A 21,586-nucleotide genomic window follows, 5' to 3' on the forward strand; every position below is an offset into this window, starting at 1 on the left:
GTAGACATGCCATTGATAAATATTTAATAGGTTTATGAACCGTAGCTGCAACTGGTACTTTTGTTACTAACGTGTTCGTGTTAGATATTATCTTCATTCGCTGCTATTTTCCCCATTTCTCAGCAATTATGCGCTATTTTTAAGCGAAAACTTGGACACACTGAGGATACACGACAGTCTGTATATCAGCACGGCTAGCTTTAATCAAAAACAATGATGTTTCTGCTATTGTGTTACGAAAATTACTTTTCTAAACATTTGTCGATAGCGAATAATCATTTGCATAAACATATAAACATGGCTACGTATACCTCCTTTGCAAATATTAAAAAATCTTATATAATACACGTTAATTGGCACGGATCATCAAGAAAACGATTAATAAGTACTTGGCGAATTTTTTAGCAGATTCCTAGATAAATTATTAAAATTAGATAAAGTGGCGTACAATACCCGCTTGTTGCGATGGTCAGGTCTAATATATTGTCAGGACGATCAGGTATGAGAGTGGATGTTTGAAATTGGCACGTGCGAATTTTCGCGTAAGCGGTGGCTCCTCAGTACGCGGCTACCATAGCGATTTTGAACAGCGAAGGAGACAGTGGAGCGTCCGAACATCCGCTTGTCGATCATAAGTGATCGTAATGCGTATCCGTTCATTCATCTCTTTCGTTTTTCACCCGTGAATGCTATCCTTTCTTTTTCCCCGCTTGCAGAGTAATACACAAAGCGAGTCAGAAGCTGATCTAGGTGCACTTCATCCAGCCACGTTCCCTTACGACGTCAGCAAGAGTCAAAATGTTGAGATCGCATGGCCGGGACAATTCATGGGCTCGGTGCTAAGCGCGATATGCTACTCTTGTTTCGACACGTTCCTTGCGGTTCTCGTGTTATACTTGTGCGGTCAATTAACTGTTCTTAGGATGGCTCTCGAGGATCCAACTAACGTGACAAAGCAGAATAATTATGCAAGCTTCTATGAACGACTGGGATTCATTGTGAACCAGGACAATCAGTTGCCTAGGTTGGTAGAAGCGATTTATCAGTACGCTAAAAATGTTTGCGCGAATTAAGAAATGAATATTAGAAAGATATTTCTTTCGCAATCCAATTAGTGAAAGGAGATTATCTCAAAAAAAAAAAAGAAAAAAAAAGAAAATAGGAAATGTTAGTCGATTTATCAGATCGAAAAATCGTTTAGGATATAACTAGTAAACAAATTTAAAGAAGCGTTTGTTCCAAGGTTTGCCGTGATCGTGGAAGATCGTTTCAATTTCACGATACTCGTTCGGGTTATAATCTGCACGTCGTTGTATTTTCTGACTGGATGCCGTATGACAACCGTATGCTAAAGTTAATATTATATTGACATTTGTTCGACGAGGAAAGAAATTGGTACGTAATGCAGTTTCTTTTCCGTTTTAGACCGTAAATCAGGTGCAAGTGGACGTGCCAATAGTTGGAATGATATTTTTCATCATACACGTAATTTATACTGTGCTGCATCTTCGCACTTATGACCATATGGGTGAAATGCTTCGTGGACAAGTGAGTTATTTATGTATAAATAGAAAATTTGTCCAAAGGTTAAAAGTTTCATTTCTTTCTTCCAAATTACGCTTCCAATACTCTAATAGAAGATTTGCTTTCAGAGTGCTGGTATTGGACAATCAGCGTACGATTGCAACTGGTATTTACCACCGAAGGACGTCATTTCATTAATTATCGTGATGTGTCGAGCGAAAGTATCGTTTCAAATAACAGCTGGAAAGTTCAGTTCCTTCTGCCTCGAACTCTTTGATACTGTGAATCAAACGATCATGGAACTAAATTATTTTTTCACGGACTTCTACAAACATTTAAATATGCATCTGAAGAGTTCGGAATAATATCTTGTCAAGTTCTAAAAATTTTTATTTGATATCTTACCATATGGTTAGCTATGAAATATCGACTGATAGATGAAAAGTAACATAATCGTATGGTTGACAAATGTTTGTTCTCGTTTAGGATAATAGGAAACACAGCACACTGCGTATTTTATAAAATCACACTCCTTACGGAATAAATATTTTGATATCTATTCAGAGTTCTGTATCAAGATTCATATAATCTGATAAAGATACTTTTAACCGAAGGAATAGAGATTTAGTACGAAGAAATTGTACATTCGAAGAACTTGATAAAACCATAACAAAATTGAGATGTTGATAAAACTCACACTTTATAGAAACAGTATCTCTCCCAAAGATTTCTTCCTAAAACGAAAAGTTCCTGAAGAGAACTTGCTGAAAAAAAAGTATGGAATAGAAAAATGCATTTCACATTTTAAGATTGCAAGAAAATGGTGATATTACTATCACGAATACAATACGCATTTGCACTTTTACAACACAATATAAAAGAGCACAAGATAGATATAAATAAATATGTAGCGTAGAACTATCTATACGTTTTATCACTGCAATCAACAGGGAAAGACTGCTCTTATACAGATCTGTGAAACTACCTGAAGTCTTAATGTATAAATGGGAAATTTGACAGATCTGAATTTTCTAAGTTAATTCTAGTGATGCATTAAACCTAACCCTTAAGTGTAAACTATATAAATATAATTCTATTAGTTGAAAATCTTAATTTTATGAATTACATATTTTTTATTTTATAAAATTACTGGATATTGTATTTATCATTTAAACAAATTTCTTCGAAAACGCTTTCTTTCAATAATAGGTGTTTATTACTGGTGATATATTTGCTCAATACAATTGAAAAAATTCTTTTGCTTGTAAACTTTGAATCGTATCCATGAAAGGAATATAGTGTCGAGTTAACAATATTGTAAAAACGCAATGCGTTGCCTGTTTATTCCCTCGTACTGTGGAAGAGGTTGTGAATAATTGCGGATGAGCACTTGTAACAGCCAAACTGTAATGATAGATCCAACTTACTTAGAGACAAAGTTGAGAACGGCGCTGAACTACGCATTCACGAATAATTGATATCATAACGCGCATGAAGGAGACGCGCGCTGAGGAAAACGTCGTAGTAGCTTTCGAACGTGAGAACAGGTAGTTGAGTTATGGGAAAAAATGCCTCTATGGATATCCAACGAGGTAACTTTACAATTTTTCAAATTTAATTAAACATATTCGAAAAATATTGCAGTGCCTGCAGATATTTTTGTTTTATCAAATTAATTTACAAAATATCCTAATTATTCGAAATAAATAAATAAATAGGTAAATGAGAATAATATGCAAAAGGGAAAAAAAGAAAAAGGAAATTTATATTTTTAAGTAATATATCATAAAGAAAAAAAGAAATACAGTATATTAAATTTGACGACCCAGAACTATTCTTTGGATGATAATAATTTAGATTCAAAATACGAGAAAAATGAAGATTATATTCTAAAATAATATTATAGATAGTGAATAAGAAAAATTGTAGGTATATTTAATCTCAGGGTTCTGAAATATCTTTAAGTACCCATTCATGACAGATAGTGATATAGACGTAAAGTATATATACGGTTGGAACTATTACATGCTGAGATTTATGGGTATCTGGCCGGAAGAGAGGAAATGGTACCGAGCTTACAGTTACCTCGTTCTTTTACCGTGTATCATGATGCTGTGCTTCGTATGTGCTCCACAAACAATTAACCTTCCGATGATCGCGAGTGACTCTGATCTGGTGATCGAGAATCTATCGACTAACATTACCATCACGCTTTCGCTTATGAAGACAATAGTTATTTGGTTCAAAGGCAAATGTGAGTATTTAAAAAATTAACAAAAATACATTTATCGTGTCAATTTAACTAAAAACACTATCAATTATCTACTTTGTAAATCTTATTCTATTGCTTTATTTTATCATATTCTGTTACCTATTTATATTATATTTTAAGATATTCTTTAGTCTTATTCTAATTGCTTCACAAAACGAGCATTCAAGACGTACTCTATCTGGCATTTTCTTCTCTTGCAAGCATTAAGACCTCTGATAAAGTGCATGGTCAACGATTGGGACACAGTGATGAACGAAACCGAACGAGAAACAATGGTGAACATTGCGGTAATCACCAGAAAGACTACAATGAGAAGCACATTGATGGTTAACATCGTAGTTCTCGCTTTTCTACCTGCACGACTATCTAACATGAGATACAACGACAGCGCACTGTTCTTTCGTGGCTATTTCCCCTACAACACTAGCATCAGTCCAAATTTCGAATTGACGATGATCGGTCAATTCGTCGCTACTGTTTATGCTGCGAATACCTACACAGCTATAGATACTTTTGTCGTCCTGTTGATTTTTCATGTATGTGGACAGCTTTCGAATTTGAGAGACGATTTACAGAAGATTCATTCGTACGATAAGAAAGATGTAGAAACGAAGTTGCGGAAAATTATTCAGAAGCATGAATATATTAACAGGTTCGTATTCTAAAGATATTGTTTTATTGAAGATGGTAAGAAAGCTACACAGTAAGGAGAATAAATTATAATAAGCGTATTCATGAAATATTAATATCTTAAATCAAAATTCATCGATTTAAAATTTCTGTACGTTTATCTTTTATTTTCTTTGTTTTAACATGTAATTGCATAATTTAGCCGCCGTTTAGCAAATATTAATCATGTCGTACGTACATCTAAGGTTCGCGACAACGATAGAGAATTCTTTCAACATGATGCTTCTGCTTCAAATGCTGGGTTGCACTATTCAAATATGCTCTCAGTCTTATCAAATCATTATGGTACGAAGGTAAAAATATCAAGGAATTTTCTAAAATAAATACATCAGCTTTGATATAATTTAATTTATAGTCATTTGAAGAGGAAGCAATGGAATACATGATTTTCCAAATTACGTTTCTGTTGTTATACGTAGTTTACGTGATGTTGCAATTGTTCCTATATTGTTACATGGGAGAAAAACTAGCAGCCGAGGTACTTTTTATAAAAGGCAAATTAGTTAATTGACGTTTTCGGTGATGAGAAATTATTAAAATTCGCAATTTTTTCAGAGTACGGAAATAGCTAACACGGCGTACTACGCCGAATGGTACAATTTACCTCCCAAGAGTGCAAGATGGCTTGTAATTATTATGTGCCGTGCCAGATCTTCACCGTTACAAATTACAGCAGGCAGGTTTTATTGGTTTACTCTAGCGCTATATACTCAGGTAAGTGTGAACGAGTCCTAATACGATTTACGAACACAAACTTTCTTAACAATTCTGTGATAAATTGCGAAGTATCTGAGAGCTACAGTGACCAATTTATAACGCATTGTCAATTGTTGACATAACAAAAATTATAACGAGTATTAGATGATTGCTGTTCAATTGCTGATCAATTCTAGCAGCACTGACTACAGGCTCAGAATGTATCGATACAATTTAGGTACCAAATTCTGAAACACATCCTGTGTAAAAAACACAAAAATATCTCGCAATTTAAATGCTACAGGTTACATTCTAGCGTATTAAGAGAGATGGATATAGTAGAAGAAAAAAGCGTACGAGTATAGAGAATATAGAGAACTAAACTAAAAAATAGATATGCGATATGGTATATAAATTAAGAGATGAAAAAATATGTACACGGTGTTCACGGTATTTCTAGACAGCGTTCTTATCGTAAACGTTAAGTATGAGGATAAAATGAATAAGGAACAAGTGTTACTGTTATTTGTAAGCAACATAATGGCGTATGTAATTTTTTTATATGTGTGATAATATATGTGCAAGTCTTTAGATGTGACGATACTCCAGAAGAAGTATAGGATTGAATGAGAGTTTGAAAAATATGTAATCCAAGTCCCTCTTTTCGGGCTGCGAAGCCGAAAAATAAGTAAATGTATGTAGGGGAGAGTCGTACGGTACTGACCGTCGTACAATAGCGACCAAAATTAGTTCTACCTTTTTTCACCAGGTATTAGCAATTTTACTTGAATGAAAAAATGAATATAACGATTCTGTGCAACATATTTCGGAATCATATTGTTTGTTCCACAGCTTTCGCTGTTCTGACATTTTAAACGTGTACATTTTGACGTGCTGATATTTTATTTGTCAGGTAAGTAAATAATTTTTACTATTTTTTTATTATGTATACTATATCTAATCTATTAATTGTAATTACCTGCCCCAACTTTCCAATTTTCTTTGTATGTTATATACATTACAATCTAAAAGGTTTCCACATGTTTCTCGTCCAGCATCCAACAAATCAGTAGTCGACCAGTACACATCAAATTCTTTTTATCAAGTTCAATCAGTTGGCAACTGAAATGAAATAAAAAAATGTTGTCAATTCTACATACTGAGTTTCACAAAATTAATATCACTCCTTTTATTAAGTCCATTTGTATCACAAACATATTTTTTAAATTCTGATTATTGCTGATTCTAGCCCAAGATATAACAAAAAAACTTAGAGTGGTCGGTAGTGTAAGAAAGCTGCAAAAGCGCAGGCATCACCTGCTTCTCTTTTATTTCCTCGTATCGTGGAGGAGGTTGTGAATAATTACAGATAAATACATACTTGTAACAGTCAAACTGTAATGACAGATCCAACTTACTGAGACATAAAGTTGAGAGCGACGCTGAACTACGCATTCACGAATAATTGATATCATAATGCGCATGAAGGGGACGCGCGCTGAGGAAACCGTCGGAGTAGCTTTTGAACGTGAGAGCAGGTGGTTCAGTTATGGGAAAACAGGCCTCTATGGATATCCAACGAGGTAATTTCACATATTACCTAATAAATATTGGTAAAAACCAGCGAGATTAGCAGAAATTTCTCTTTTATCACTTTAATCGTTGAAAATAAGAAGTGAATAATTGAAAATAATACAAAATAACTAAAACTGGAGACTATAATTTTAGATATTACTATGGATAGTGGAAGAGAAATATGACATATTTAATCTTGCGACTGTGAATTATTTTTTAAGTACCTATTTATAGATAGAGATGTAGATTTAAACAATGTGTACGCTTGGAATTACAACCTGCTGAAGTTTATGGGTATCTGGCCGGAAGAGAGGAAATGGAACCGATCTTCCAGTTACCTCGTTCTATTACCGTGTATCATAATGCTGTGCTTCGCATGTGCTCCACAAACAATTAACCTTCCTATGATCGCCGGTGACTCTGATTTGGTGATCGAGAATCTGTCGACTAATATTACCGTCATGGTTTCCCTCATGAAGACTCTGACTGTTTGGATCAACGGCATACGTAAGCATCTCAGAAAATTACACAACAACAAATTAAACAACAAATATGGATTTGTCTTCTTTTTTTAATTAAAAATACTGCCCAATATGCAGCTTATAAATCTCATTGTACTGTTCTATTTTGTCATATTCTCTTATCTATTTACGCTATATTTTAAAATATTCTTTAATCTTATTCTAATTATTACACAAGAAAGATCCATTAAGACGTATTCTATCTACCATTTCCTCCTCTTCCAAGCGTTAAAGTCTCTACTGAGATACATGGCCAATGACTGGGACGCAGTGACGAATAATATCGAACGAGAAACAATGGTGAACACCGCGAGGATCACTAGAAAGATTACAATAGGAAGCACATTGATGGTTAACATCGTAATTCTCGCTTTTGTGCCTGCACGATTGTCTAGCATGAAAAACAACGACATTACACTATTCCTTCGTGGCTATTACCCATACAACACTAGCATCAGTCCAAATTTCGAATTGACGATGATCGGTCAATACGTGGCTGCCATTTATGCTGCAAATACGTACACAACTGTAGATACTCTCGTTGTCCTGCTGATTTTCCACGTCTGCGGACAGCTTTCGATTTTGAGGCAAGATTTAGGGAAGATTGATTCGTACGATAAGAAAAATATAGAAATGAAGATGCAGAAGATTGTCGAAAAGCATGAATATATAAATAGGTTCGTATTAAGGAAATTTGTTATTTTGTTGAAGATACTAGGGAATATATACAGCGAAGAGAATAAATTAGAATAAGCGTATACATGGAATATCAATTTTCGATGTTTAAGTTCATCAATGTAAAACCATTGTATGTTCGTCTTTTCTTTTCTTCGTCTCAACCTTTAAACTCATAATGTTGCTGTCATTTGCTAACTATTAATCTTGTCATGTGTACAACTAAGGTTCGCCGGAAGGATAGAGAATTCCTTTAACATGATGCTTCTGTTTCAAATGCTGAGTTGCACCATTCAGATATGTTCTCAGTTTTACCAAGTTATGATGGTACGATGAAAAACATATCTTTTTTCAAGTGTATATAATATAAAAAAATTTCAAAGAGCATTACAAAATAATATATCATTTTTCTCATAATTTAATGTGCAGTCGTTAGGAGAGAATACAATGGAAGACATGATTTTTCAAATTTCGTTCTTATTGATATACGTATTTTACGTGATGTTGCAACTGTTTCTATATTGTTACATGGGAGAAAAACTAGCAGCCGAGGTATTTTTTAGAAAAGAAAAATGAATATTGCCGTTTCTAGTGATGAGAAATTATTCAAATTTTCAGTTTTTTCAGAGTACAGAAATAGCTAACATAGCCTACGGTACAAAATGGTACAATTTACCTCCCAAGAATGCAAGATGGCTTGTAATTATTATGTGCCGTGCCACGTCTTCGCCCTTACAAATTACAGCAGGCAGATTTTGTTCTTTTACTTTTGCGCTTTACTGTCAGGTAAGTGTAAACGAGTTATAATACAATTTACAGGTAGTATTTTTGTGTACTATTTTTTCGGAAATGAAGATCATTTTCGATCCTTTAAATAGACCGCTGCATGTCTTTTTATGTCATATGAAGCGATTTGTGGAGACTATGGGCTTAAATAGGTGCATGTCACTATCGTTTCTAGAAGAATACTGCAAGTATAAAAAAAATGATATACGCTATTATATTGGTCACAGGAAATTGTAAAACTTTTTCCTGATAATTTTTTTCTAATAAATGCCATTTGGAAAATACCAAGAAAAAAGCTGGCTGATAAATTCGTGAACACCCTATTTGTTTAAGATTTAGCTTAGATATAAAATAAGTAGATGTGTGTAAGCCTTTAGATGTAACAGTATTCTCAAATACGTTTCGGAATGAGCAGAGATTAGAAAAATATGTAATGCAAATCATTTATCCGGAGTGTGAAGATGAATAATAATCAAAAATATGTATATACATGTATAATATCTCACATTTACATAAACATATACAGAACAACATTTTTTTTTTATTCAGGTCATAAAAACCTCGATGGGGTATGTTTCTGTCCTATACGCAATGAAAAATAAATAATAGACGATCCGATACATCTGTGAATTTTACAACCGTCCATCAGCTTGATAAAAGAAGCGTTACAAAAAGAATATTTTAGTATATTTCTCTAAATGATAAATTATATCTCAAAGTAATGAGAATTAAAATGGCGAAACAAAAAAATTAAATACTGTGTAAAGTAATAAAATTATTAATTATTAAAGAGATTCCTCGAGACCACGAGTGCTTCTCAGGAAACCTTAAAGATATCATCTTTCCCTCTTTTCGCAGATCGACATTTTTCCCATCACAATTGTTGAGAACAAAGAAAAGTTGGTCACCGTTTGCTTTGACGCGTACAGATAAAAAATGAGCAGACTTCCGAGTTTGCTGGCAAAACAATGTACGTGTGTGTAGTTTAGTGAAGCTTGGTACAATTCTTCCTGGATCCTACGACAACGAGTTGATGATCCTATTAGATATATGTATACTTGTAATGCATAAATGCTTTTGCTATACCCATTTTATACCAAACTATTAACACACATATCAGCAAAGGTTTACAGAAAGTATGTGGTTTGCTGTGACAGCCGTCAGGTGAGTACACAAGTTAGGGGAAGGTTCTTCGCGTCATTCGCATCCCCTATGCTTGGTTTATAAATTCGTGCGTCAATACAAACGAGTGACAGTCACGCATGTGATACGGGGATATGATTTTCTGTGTCTTCAGGTCAGACCAGTAGTACGCTAATAGTGTCAAAGCAGCATTAATGGAGAGTGTAAGGGCAGTTTTTTTTAGTGGGTTGAAATTAGCATTTAGCAGTTCCACATAATTCATATTATGCATAATATGCATAGCATGGTATTTCTGCTCTCCTTCGAAAAAATAGACGAAGCTAAGAAATACTTTCTTCTAAAAAAAAAACTTACCGTTTGGATTCCTCCTCTAGGTTCGGCTAACCGTGTACTTGCCCCTCGTCTTTAGCCTTGGAGAAAATCGGAGCTGAGAAATCGTCAATTTTGCAGCCGGTGATAGCATTCGCCGTATAGTTCGATTCGAGTCATTCGAGATCTGTTCGTTTTTTGGTTTTACCGACGTCTTTGACATTTACCTACAATTAACAAAAAGTGAAAATTTTTATTCGACTGGAATGTGAACGAATTCATGATGATATAGGTATCAATAAAATTTGATGGCTCAGATTGGATAGTAGGTTTAGTTTAGTGATCGAAATTTGCAATATTTCTGGCGGAATCGTTTATCCTCCTATTTTATCGATTGTAAATAATTGTCTAAGTAGTATATTACTGTGCTGTATGCAAAAAGTAATAATGTTTGTGTGCAATTTAATGGTATTATATAAAATAATTCATACATAACTACACATTTTTCTATTTTTTGACAATTTTCTACCTTATCCTTTTAATTAAGAAGGTGCTTTTTATTTTTATTATTAAATGAACCTCGCTTTGTCTCATATTTTTCTGATACAATTTGTTTCCATATAATGTTGATATGTATGTGTTCTCGTCTCACTTACATGCTAAAGATTTTCTTAAAACATTGGAACTCAATTTCTTGGTTGAAACGAAAACAATATCGAGGCACGAAAAATACAAGAATCGCAGTAATAATTGAAATTGAAATTGATTGAAGTAAATTAAAGTTAGTTAAAAATGTCCTACGTTACCTCTGTTCATGTACTGCGAACAAGCCTCCGTTTACAAATGTGAAGGAGTTTCGCATCGAATTTAGGTAACACATAAATGCGAATAAAAACGTAGTATGTTCCGTGGTAAAAGTTTCTCAATAAAGGCAATCAATTATTCAAGGACGAAGACAGAAAGTATCCAGTAAGTAGTTAAGTTAAAGACAGTTTGTTAGCAGGCGAAGACGATTAAAAAAATTTGTCTATCTACGTAGACGCGAAACTTCGAAGTTTGCTCGTACTACTTGGAAGTTGTAACATTTTCACATGAGGTGGTTTCTCACGTACCAAGAGGAGCAGACATTTTTCTTTCGTGTAAAGAACGAGAAATTCGCGGCAGTCATTTGATCGTGCAGCTGGCGTGTGTGTACTTCTAATGGACTTCGATGCAGGTACCATTTTTAATTATTTTCGTGAATTTTACTTAATCTTCGGATATGTCATGGGATACCTAAAAAGAAAAATACAATGAAAAATAAATTGTATAGTAACATTCGAATTTCGCTTTAAAAAGTTGCAACATATCTCAGTTAATAGAATCACCCTTTATATTTATAAAAGATATACAACATGAATTTTTGCTATCACTTAATTTTTATTATAAGAAATATGATCATTCTAAACTAACTTTAATATCTCGTAGTATTCAATAAGCGTAAGATTTTCCACGAACTCGTTTACTTTTGAGGATTGAAAACAGCCATTGGATGGAATCGTTGGAATATGGAACTAATTGGCATCTGGCCGGAACCGGGAAGAACTGACGAACGATTGTCACATTTCAAGGCTCTAATTTATTTGTCCATAATAACTATATTTGGAACTGGACCGCAGAGTGCGAACCTATTTTTCATATGGGGGAATCTTGAGTTGGTGACAGAAAACCTGTCAACAGCTAATATTCCTGGTATAAACGCTATGATAAAACTGATCTTTGCTTGGTACTACAAAGACTGTACGTATAAAGAGGACAAGCGATCTACTAAACAATTACAATGTTGCGCGCTTAAATTCTATTAGATTTATTAGATCACATTTCTCGCAGAACAGCGATTTTGCTCTGGAAATATTACCAGTCCCCTCAATATGGGCAAAGAATAAACTTTGAATTTAAGAGAAATAACTACACTGGAATCTTTTACGTTTTTGTACAGATTTCTTTTTGTTTTTGGTATTTAAATCACATCAACTGCTTGGTTATTAGCGATTATATTATTTTATATTTTTTTGATATTATGTTACTTGTGTACTTATTGCGTTACTTATGTTACTTATATCTAAAAACTCGGTAAGGTCTTTTGTTTCGTTAATATATATAAAAGTCGTCCTTTAGTGGTGTTATCTTGCAAAAATCTTGTTGTTTACACATTGAAGTGATACGAGTTAATAGGCCATTTAACAAATTAATTGGATTATATTTCAAGCTTTCAAACCTATCATGAAGTCTTTCTACGATGACTGGCGCAGTGCGAAGACGGAAGAAGAAAAGACAGCGATGCTGAAGATGGCTAAACCTGCGAACTTTATTTCCGTCTGGTGTTCAATATTAACTCTCACAATGGTCACTGCATATTTAAGCCTTCGATCTATTAACGTCTATCTTTCTGATAGATTACATGAAAACCAGGATCATTTGAGCTTGTATCCTGGATATTTTCCCTATAACATTCGACCAGTACCGATATTGTTAATGACCAATTTTGCTCAAGTAATTGCGGGATATTCAGCTACTATTTGCTATACCACTGTCGACACTTTTATCGCTATGTTAGTCCTGCATATATGTGGACAATTTGAAATTTTAAGGAAGAAATTAACAAGATTGATGGGCGGCGAGGAAGGAAATAGAAGCATAGATGAGTTTCAAAAGGAGTTGGTTTGGATTATTACCAAGCACGAGCATCTGAACTGGTGAATAGCATATCTCGATATTTACTAGCTTTTTACATATTAGATTATTATATAATAGATTTCTAAAACGATCCTTATAACATATTCTAAGGATATTCCTTAACGTATTAAATGTGCATTATTTTGTTCTTAAGAACAATACTAGGAAATTTGAGTTTTCCTTTATACTATGATAATCTCAATTCTTCTTCAATACCATGATGTATTTTGATATTACCATATTTCAATACTTAACGTGTATCCAAGGCTATCATTTGTTAATATTCCAATGCTTAAAATTATCCTATCCTGGTATTATCAATATTATAATATTTCATTTTCTAACATTCCAACCTGAAACACTAATCTCGGTAAACATTTTTATTAAAGGCTTGCACAGACGATCGAAAAATGCTTTAGTCCGCTATTGTTGCTACAGATGTTACTGTGTACCATCGAAATATGCTTTCAAGGTTTCTTGTTCTTCAACGTAAGTTACGTTTACTATATTCTTTGTACTCCGTGGTTGTAAGATCACAGTAATAACGCAAATTAACCAGGTATTGATTAAAAACGAAAATGGAATCTTCAACTTTCAACTGGTTTTCTTTGTCCTCTTCGTCTGCTTCATCCTTGTACACGTGTATCTTTATTGTTACATAGGCGAGATGCTTCTCATTCAAGTAAGTAATCCTTCATGCCACTGTAATCAACATATTCATAACTGAGTTCTGATAGATCCGATCTCATGCTCCTTGTAAATTGGAAATCGTGCATAGAGTTTTAATGTCTGACTCGTCTCTCAAAAATCAACAATTATCTGAATCGTGTTATAAACCATGAAATCCGAACCGTAATAGAATACATTTTTATAGCATCGCTTGTTACTAATTTATTATTGTCCAAATAAAACAAAAATGATAAATGTGAACACAATACTTTCAATAATCATAGAATAGATACATAATAATCTTACAATCATCTGTTTGAAGAGATAATAGGCACACACACACGTATCTAGATTTGTAATTTATATTTAAAAAAAGTACACAGAAATACATTTCGTACATTTCGTACATTTGAACGAAAATCTCACAGACGTCAAGATAATTATAATTCTTCTTAATTCATCGATGCTCGACGAACAAACGAATGAAGCAGAGACTCATGAAGGAAGTAGAAAAGTTACTTTGGATGGTTTCAGAGTAGAGAAATGAGCAATAGCGCGTACGAATCGAATTGGTACAACGTCTCACCTTCTCAAACCAAATGTCTTCTATTCATCATGAACCGGTCCACTCGTCCACTTTGTTTGACTGCAGGCAAATTTGGTATCTTCTCTATGGAACTGTTCAGTACCGTATGTACAAATATCGACTCATAAACCACGGCTATCGAAGTACATAATTCACTTTCATCAGTAAAATCACTTAAATCTTGTTTTAGATTCTGAAAACAGCGATGGGATACCTTTCGGTGTTACTAACAGTTGCAAATAACGATTAGACTTGTTTATCCGTAGTCAAGTTGCAAACTCATCCTTAGAATACGTACTCTGATCTGTACGATTGTTCATCTACAACTATTTGAACGAAATGTTATTACAGTTACGACATATCACGGTACCGTATGTAAAACTTGAGCGTATTAAACGTTACAACACAAGACTAACCGAGAAAGTGAATATTCTCTACATCACAAAAAGAAAATCCGCGATATAAGTAAAAGTTTCGAGCTTCGAGTTCAGCTCGATTAGAGGTAAACTTTCCTTTGCTGGTTGATAGATAAGATAATTATCGAAGACAAAGTTTCACAGACGAGACAGACCATCGAAAATACAATTTCTATGTTTCGGTTCGTCAGCCCTCGATCTTATCGTTGCCTAACCGAAAGAGTTCGAAATTGCAAGGTTTGTTTCGCTTCGCAAACTTCCAGATTGCGCCTATTAAAAGTTCCATGAGAAAGATTTCAACATCACGATTGTGAATGCGTAATGAGCGGCACGAAAGGCCTGCGCGTAATCTGCAGGACCAGTTATCGAAATATCCCCGCTGAGGAGACAACTAGAACAGAGACATCGCGTCGATTCAGTCGGAATTTAATCCTTTCTACCGATGGAAAAATTTCAACTTTGAAATTCGCCACTCATTGACATTTTTTAAAAGATTCGTTTCAAGAATTATAAACTGTCGAAAATATAATTCAAGTAACACGATTTCCACAGTAGTGAAAGATAAAAATTCGGTATTTCTTCAAACGAATTATAGTATTCCATAATTCCAAGTACCAAATTCTAAATTTAATAACAGCCCTCCTATAGTTCTATACATACAAATAAAATTGTAAATATTCCAAACAATGTTCTGTTCTCAATGCGTTCAAGCTACGATGTAACGATCGTTTAAAATTATAATTGCTGATAATTACAATATATCCATAATTAATACGTTCTCAAAATTACGCGAGGTATCGTTCGAAAGGAAAAATGGACTTTGCAATGGGATGGAATCGTTTCAACTTGACGTTACTCGGTGTGTGGCCGGAACCGAGAAAAGTATCAAGAGGATCACGATTACTTTCGAGTATAATATTCTGGTTTACGACTATTGTGACGTTTATTTTCATCTGTGCACCACAAACAGCAAATCTGGTATTGAAATCAACTAATTTGGACGAAGTAATCGAAAATTTGTCGATTAATATACCGATTGCCTTTGCATTGGTTAAGCAGATCGTCCTACGGTATTATAAGAAAGGTAATTATACCTATATATATTTCTATTTATATTTATATATATTTATATGTATATTTATATATATTTACTTACATATTTATTTTTCCAAATCTACCTAATCAAAAAAATAAAATCTAAACGCAGACTTATTTCACCCTTGTAATATTTTAAGGAATATTTTATGTAGCAGTATGAATGTGCACTCTATAGATTTTTACAAAACTTCTCATAAATGCATAAATATTCATAGTTAATTAATCTTTCAAGGTTCTGAATCAAGCTTTTTTAATTTTGTCCCTTTTAGTATCAATACGTTAGACCATACGTGAGCTAATTTAACTAGAAACACAAAGATCTAATTACTGATGCTTCACCCAACTACACGTCAATATTTGTCTAAAATATGTGACGATATCCACAAATATAACATACATATAACAATTAATATCTCTTTAGCTCTGACGCTATTACTCAGCCAAATGTTCGACGACTGGAACGAGCCAATCACAAATCAAGATCGTCAAACGATGTTAAAGAACGCGAAAATTAGTCGAATGATATCCATAGTCTGTTCCACTCTAACGTATCTCATGCTTTTCGCTTTTATATCGCTACAAATTTGGAGTAATATGCAAAGTGCGTCAGAAGCCGATCTAGGAGGACTCCTTCATCCAGCCACGTTCCCTTACGACACACGCAAAAGTCCAAATTTCGAGATTACATGGCTGGGACAGTTTATGGGCACGGTGTTAACCGCGATATGCTATTCTTGCTTCGACACGTTCCTTGCGGTTCTTGTGTTGCACTTGTGCGGTCAATTAACTGTTCTTAGAATGGCACTCGAGGATCTAGCTAACACGACGAAGAAGGATAATAATTACGCAAGATTCCATGAACGACTGGGATTCATTGTGAACAGGCACAATCTGTTATCTAGGTTGGTACAAACGATCTATTAGTGAACTAAAAATGTTTATTAAAATGTTTATTAAAATGGGCCTTAAAAGAAGATTTATTTCTCCCGCCAATTATTAAAAAAAGAAGAAGGAAAAATAAATTAAATGTTACTTAAAGAAAAGAAAATGTTAATAAATTTGGAAAATGAAAAATGCAAAACAATAATTTAATTAAATTAGGATTTAAAGAAGCATTTGTGATCCAAGGTTTGCCGTGATCGTGGAAGATTGCTTCAATCTCACGTTACTTATTCAGACTGTAATCTGCACAGCGATGTTTTGTCTGACTGGATATCGTATGATAACTGTATGCTGAAGTTAATATTACATTGATATTTTTCCGACGAGATAAGAAATTGCTATATAATGTACATTCCGTTCCATTTTAGTCTGTAGATCAAGAGCAAGCGGACGTACCAATAGTTGGAATGATGTTTTTCATCATACACGTAATTTATACTATGCTGCATCTTTTTATTTATTGTTATATAGGAGAAATGCTTCTAGGGGAAGTGAGTTATTTATATATAAATAGAAAATTTTATTAAAGAACGAAAGTTCAATTTCTTTCTTGCGAAAGTAACGCTCCACACGCCCTAATACAACATTTACTTTCAGAGTACCGGTGTTGGGCAAGCAGCATACGAGTGCGATTGGTACGATTTACCACCGAAGAACGCGATTTCACTAATTATCGTAATATGTCGCGCGAAAGTATCGTTTCAAATAACAGCTGGAAAATTCAGTCCTTTCTCGCTCGAACTCTTTAATGCTGTGAGTCAAACGATCATGATTCTAAATTATTTTCTAATGGATTTTTACACACATTTAGACATGGATCTCAAGAATTGACAGTGGTATTTTGTTAGGTTCTAAAAACGTCTGCTGGATACCTTTCAGTATTGTTAGCCATGAAGGATTGATTGTTCGAAGAAAAGTAACGTAATCGTATGGTTGAAATATATTGGTTCTTGTATATGGAAGAAACAATAAAAAAACACAGTACACCGAGCATTTTATAAAATCACGTTACATATCGTATAAATATTTTGATATCCGTTCAAAAGTTCATATTGCGATACATATAGTCATATATAACAATACTTTTATCCGAAGGAATTGCACAATCATTCGAAGAATCTTTTGGTAAAACGATCAAAACATTGAAATATTCATAAAACTCACATTTCTTTGAAATAGCACGAGATTCCAAAGATTTTGCTTTTGGTTTTTTCCTCGTCGTTTCCACTTCACCGTTTTAACTTCCTGCAAGAAAAAAATATGAAATAAAAAAATGCATCCTATATTATATATACATAATATTATAAGAAAACAATGATATTGCTGTCATTAATATAAAAAAAAAATTTGCACTTGTATAACATAACATAGAAAACCACTAGATACAAATAAAAAGCAAGCGATATGTCGCGGAGAGCTATCTATACGTTGTATCACTGCAGCGTACAGGGAAAGACTGCCCTTACATAGACCTCTGGAACTACCTAAACCCTAAGTGAAGAATATGACAGAAGAAAGTTTGATACTGGACTACGTACTATATTGAAAGTATTGGCATTATATATAACTACACATTTAAAAAATTCGCATAGAATAGAATTGAAATTTTTAATTACGTTATATTTTATTTTTATATACTAATCCTACAAATATAATATAATAAACATGCCACATAAATATAACCGGTACAAATTTAATTCAATCTATTTCATAAACATAATTTTACAAACTATACATTTTATATTTTATAGAATTCTTGGGCATTATATTCATCGACTAAACAATTTTTTTTGGCAACGTTACCTTCTAGTAATAATTGTATTTATTCATAGATTATTTGCTCGATGTGATCCAATTTCTTTTACTTGTGAATTTTGACAGAGAGAGTTGCAAAAACGCTGGCATCACTTGCTTCTTTTATATTTTCTCGTATCGTGGAAGAAGTTATGAATAATTACAAATGAATACATACTTGCAACAGCCAAACTGTAATGATAGATTCAACTTACTTCGACATAAAGTTGTGAATGACACTGTACTACATATTCACGAATAATTGATATCATAATGCGCATTCTAACTGCATGAAGGGGTCATGCGCTGAGAAAAACGACGGAATGGCTCCCCAACGTAAGAACAGGTGGTTCAGTTTTGGGAAAAGGAGCCTCTATGGATAACCAACAAGGTAATATTACGTATTAGTTAAAAAATATTTATAAAATGTAGCAGTAGTTGTAGAAAATTTTCTTTTGTCATCTTAACTGTTAAAAATAAATGGTTATGTATGTGAAAATAATACAAAAAGAGCAAAAACGAGGGAAATCATATTTTTAAGTAATATACATACACCGCAAACAGGAAAAGAAATATTGTATATTAAATTTTGAGGTCGAAAACTATTTTTTAGTTAACAATGATTTAGATTTAAAATACCAAAAAAATGGAGACTATATTTTTGAAGAATATTAGGGTTAGAAAAGAAATGTTATATATATATGCAACTGGCGACAAGTTCAAACCTTTCGGTATCCCCTCGACCAGTATAAATAGACGACCATGTCCTCCAGACACAGTCAGTCGCGGGAATCAATATCATTATCGAGTCAGTCAGTCAGTCGATCGCACGAATCAATATCAGTATCGAGTCAGTCAGTCGAGCGAATAAATACAACGAATCAGTCTAGCTAATCAGCATAACAATTAGTATCAGTACCGCAGTATCGCGTAATCTTATAACGAATATCATCAAGCGAGCAACACTTGCGATTAACTTTGTATTCTACACTTTAAAATATCTGTAAATAGAGTTAATCGAATTAACTCGTTTCCTTATTATTATAACCAACAACGCGTCTCACCGTCCAACCCCAAAGTTTTTCCTGATTATTTTTTTGTAATACACACCATTTGGAAAATACCAAGAAAAAAGCTGGCTAATAAATTCGTGAACACCCTATATGTTTAAGATTTAGCTTAGGTATAAAATAAGTAGATGTGTGTAAGCCTTTATATGTGACAATATTCTCAAACAAGTTTCGGAATGAGCAGAGATTAGAAAAATATATAATGCACATCATTTATCCAGGGTGTGAAGATGAATAATAATAAAAAATATCAGAAAATATAATATCTCACATTTACATAAACATATACAGAACAACATTTTTTTTTTTTGTATTCAGGTCATAAAAACCTCGATGGGGTATGTTTCTGTCCTATATCCAATGAAAAATAAATAATAGACGATCCGATATATCTGTGAATTTTACAACCGTCCGTCAGCTTGATAAAAGAAGCGTTACAAAAAGAATATTTCAGTATAGTTCTCCAAATGATGAGTTATATCTCAAAGCACTGAAAATTAAAATGACGAGATAAAAAAATTAGACACTGTGAAAAGTAATAAAATTATTAATTATTAAAGAGATTCTTCGAGAACACGAGTGCTTCTCAGGAAACCTTAAAGATATCATTTTTCCCTCTTTTCGCAGATCGACATTTTTCCCATCAAAATTGTTGAGAACAAAGGAAATTTGGTCACCGTTTGCTTTGACGAGTACAGATAAAAAATGAGCATGTACTTCCCGGCTTGCTGGGAAAACAATGTACGTATGTGTAGTTTAGTGAAGCCTGGTACAATTTTTCCTGGATCCTACGCCAACGAGTTGATGATCCCACTCGATACATGTATACTTGTAATGCATAAATGCTTTTGCTGTAGCCACTTTATACCAAACTATCAACACACATATCAGCAAAGGTTTACAGAAAGTATGTGGTCTGAAGTGACAGCAGTCAGGTGAGTACACAAGTTAGGGAAAGGATCTTCGCGTCATTCGCATCCCTTATGCTTGGTTTATAAATTTGTGCGTCGATGTAAGTCAGTGACAGTCACGCGTGTGATGGGGGACATGATTTTCTGTGTCTTCAGGTCAGACTAGTAGTACGCTAGTAGTGTCGGAGCAGAGTGGAAAGCATTTATGGAGAATATAAGGGGAGGTTTTTTAGTAGGTTGACATTAGCATTCTGCAGTTCCCCATAATTCATATTATGCATAATATGCATTACCTGTCATTTCCGTCCTCCTTAAGAAAAAAAGACGATGCTAAGAAACATTTTGTAAATTAGAGATCGTGCATCGAGTTTTAATGTCTGACTCGCCTCTCAAAAATCAATAATTATCTGAATCGCGTTATAAACCAGGAAGTCCGAACCGTAATACATTAAATTTTTATAGCATCGCTTATTGCTAATTTATTATTGTCCAAATAAAATAAAAATGATAAATGTGAACACAATACTTTCAATAATCATAGAATAGATACATAATCATCTTACAATCATCTTTTTGAAGAGATAATAGACACACGCACGTATCTTGATTTTTAATTGATATTAAAAAAAAACACACAGAAATAGCTTTGAACGAAAATCTCACAAACGTCAAAATAATTATAATTATTTTTAATTCATCGATGCTTGACGAACAAACCAATAAAGCAGAGGCTCATGAAGGAAGTAGAAAAGTTACTTTGGATGGTCTCAGAGTAGAGAAATGAGCAATTGCGCGTACGAATCGAATTGATACAACGTCTCACCTTCTGAAACCAAATATCTTCTATTATTCATCATGAACAGGTCCACCCTTCCACTTTGTTTGACTGCAGGCAAATTTGGCATCTTCTCTATAGAACTGTTCAATATCGTATGTACAAATACCGACTCATTAATCACGGCTATCGAAGTACATAATTCACTTTCATCAGTAAAATCACTTAAATCTTGTTTTAGATTCTGAAAACAGCGATGGGATACCTTTCGGTGCCATTAACAGTTGCAAATAACGATTAGACTTGTTTATCCGTAGTCAAGTTGCAAACTCATCTTTAGAATACGTACCCTGATCTGTACGATTGTTCATCTATAATTATTTGAACGAAATGTTATCATAGTTACGACATATCATGGT

General features: G+C 33.7%; 4 protein-coding genes across 4 annotated transcripts; all 4 read left to right on the forward strand.

The window, feature by feature from the left end:
- The first annotated feature begins 686 nt into the window (after positions 1-686).
- Positions 687-1,972, forward strand: LOC117207192. Its single transcript, XM_033447143.1, has 5 exons — positions 687-1,024; positions 1,244-1,343; positions 1,426-1,548; positions 1,653-1,824; positions 1,920-1,972. Exons 1-5 carry the CDS (start codon positions 687-689, stop codon positions 1,970-1,972), a joined length of 786 nt encoding a protein of 261 aa, XP_033303034.1.
- Positions 1,973-3,900: 1,928 nt separating this feature from the next.
- Positions 3,901-5,462, forward strand: LOC117207170. Its single transcript, XM_033447112.1, has 4 exons — positions 3,901-4,448; positions 4,629-4,779; positions 4,842-4,964; positions 5,039-5,462. The coding sequence occupies exons 1-4, from the start codon at positions 4,021-4,023 to the stop codon at positions 5,219-5,221; spliced, it is 885 nt and encodes a 294-aa protein (XP_033303003.1). The 5' UTR covers positions 3,901-4,020; the 3' UTR covers positions 5,222-5,462.
- A 1,424-nt stretch (positions 5,463-6,886) lies between these two features.
- LOC117207171 (odorant receptor 4-like) lies at positions 6,887-14,648 on the forward strand. The gene is made up of 11 exons (XM_033447113.1): positions 6,887-7,264; positions 7,505-7,955; positions 8,181-8,280; positions 8,383-8,505; positions 8,581-8,739; positions 11,850-11,970; positions 12,440-12,926; positions 13,296-13,395; positions 13,466-13,588; positions 14,110-14,265; positions 14,352-14,648. The coding sequence occupies exons 1-11, from the start codon at positions 7,048-7,050 to the stop codon at positions 14,409-14,411; spliced, it is 2,097 nt and encodes a 698-aa protein (XP_033303004.1). The 5' UTR covers positions 6,887-7,047; the 3' UTR covers positions 14,412-14,648.
- A 639-nt stretch (positions 14,649-15,287) lies between these two features.
- Positions 15,288-17,598, forward strand: LOC117207193 (odorant receptor 13a-like). The gene is made up of 6 exons (XM_033447144.1): positions 15,288-15,661; positions 16,097-16,577; positions 16,804-16,903; positions 16,986-17,108; positions 17,215-17,370; positions 17,466-17,598. Exons 1-6 carry the CDS (start codon positions 15,391-15,393, stop codon positions 17,517-17,519), a joined length of 1,185 nt encoding a protein of 394 aa, XP_033303035.1. The 5' UTR covers positions 15,288-15,390; the 3' UTR covers positions 17,520-17,598.
- The last annotated feature ends 3,988 nt before the right edge of the window (positions 17,599-21,586 follow it).

The sequence above is a fragment of the Bombus bifarius genome, unplaced genomic scaffold (genome assembly GCF_011952205.1).
Source record: "Bombus bifarius isolate JDL3187 unplaced genomic scaffold, Bbif_JDL3187 scf7180000008023, whole genome shotgun sequence".
NCBI lineage: Eukaryota > Metazoa > Arthropoda > Insecta > Hymenoptera > Apidae > Bombus > Bombus bifarius.

Excerpts from the sequence above, each read along its gene's own strand:
- LOC117207170 (XM_033447112.1), top strand. The coding sequence starts at position 4,021 with ATGGTCAACGATTGGGACACAGTGATGAACGAAACCGAACGAGAAACA. Across the intron at positions 4,449-4,628 it reads AAGCATGAATATATTAACAG|CCGCCGTTTAGCAAATATTA; the intron begins GTTCGTATTCTA and ends TGCATAATTTAG. Across the intron at positions 4,780-4,841 it reads CAAATCATTATGGTACGAAG|TCATTTGAAGAGGAAGCAAT; the intron begins GTAAAAATATCA and ends TTTAATTTATAG.
- LOC117207192 (XM_033447143.1), top strand. The coding sequence starts at position 687 with ATGCTATCCTTTCTTTTTCCCCGCTTGCAGAGTAATACACAAAGCGAG. Across the intron at positions 1,025-1,243 it reads CAGGACAATCAGTTGCCTAG|GTTTGCCGTGATCGTGGAAG; the intron begins GTTGGTAGAAGC and ends GTTTGTTCCAAG. Across the intron at positions 1,549-1,652 it reads GTGAAATGCTTCGTGGACAA|AGTGCTGGTATTGGACAATC; the intron begins GTGAGTTATTTA and ends ATTTGCTTTCAG.
- LOC117207193 (XM_033447144.1), top strand. The coding sequence starts at position 15,391 with ATGGACTTTGCAATGGGATGGAATCGTTTCAACTTGACGTTACTCGGT. Across the intron at positions 15,662-16,096 it reads CCTACGGTATTATAAGAAAG|CTCTGACGCTATTACTCAGC; the intron begins GTAATTATACCT and ends ATATCTCTTTAG. Across the intron at positions 17,109-17,214 it reads GAGAAATGCTTCTAGGGGAA|AGTACCGGTGTTGGGCAAGC; the intron begins GTGAGTTATTTA and ends ATTTACTTTCAG.
- LOC117207171 (XM_033447113.1), top strand. The coding sequence starts at position 7,048 with ATGGGTATCTGGCCGGAAGAGAGGAAATGGAACCGATCTTCCAGTTAC. Across the intron at positions 8,506-8,580 it reads GAGAAAAACTAGCAGCCGAG|AGTACAGAAATAGCTAACAT; the intron begins GTATTTTTTAGA and ends CAGTTTTTTCAG. Across the intron at positions 14,266-14,351 it reads CTATGGAACTGTTCAGTACC|ATTCTGAAAACAGCGATGGG; the intron begins GTATGTACAAAT and ends ATCTTGTTTTAG.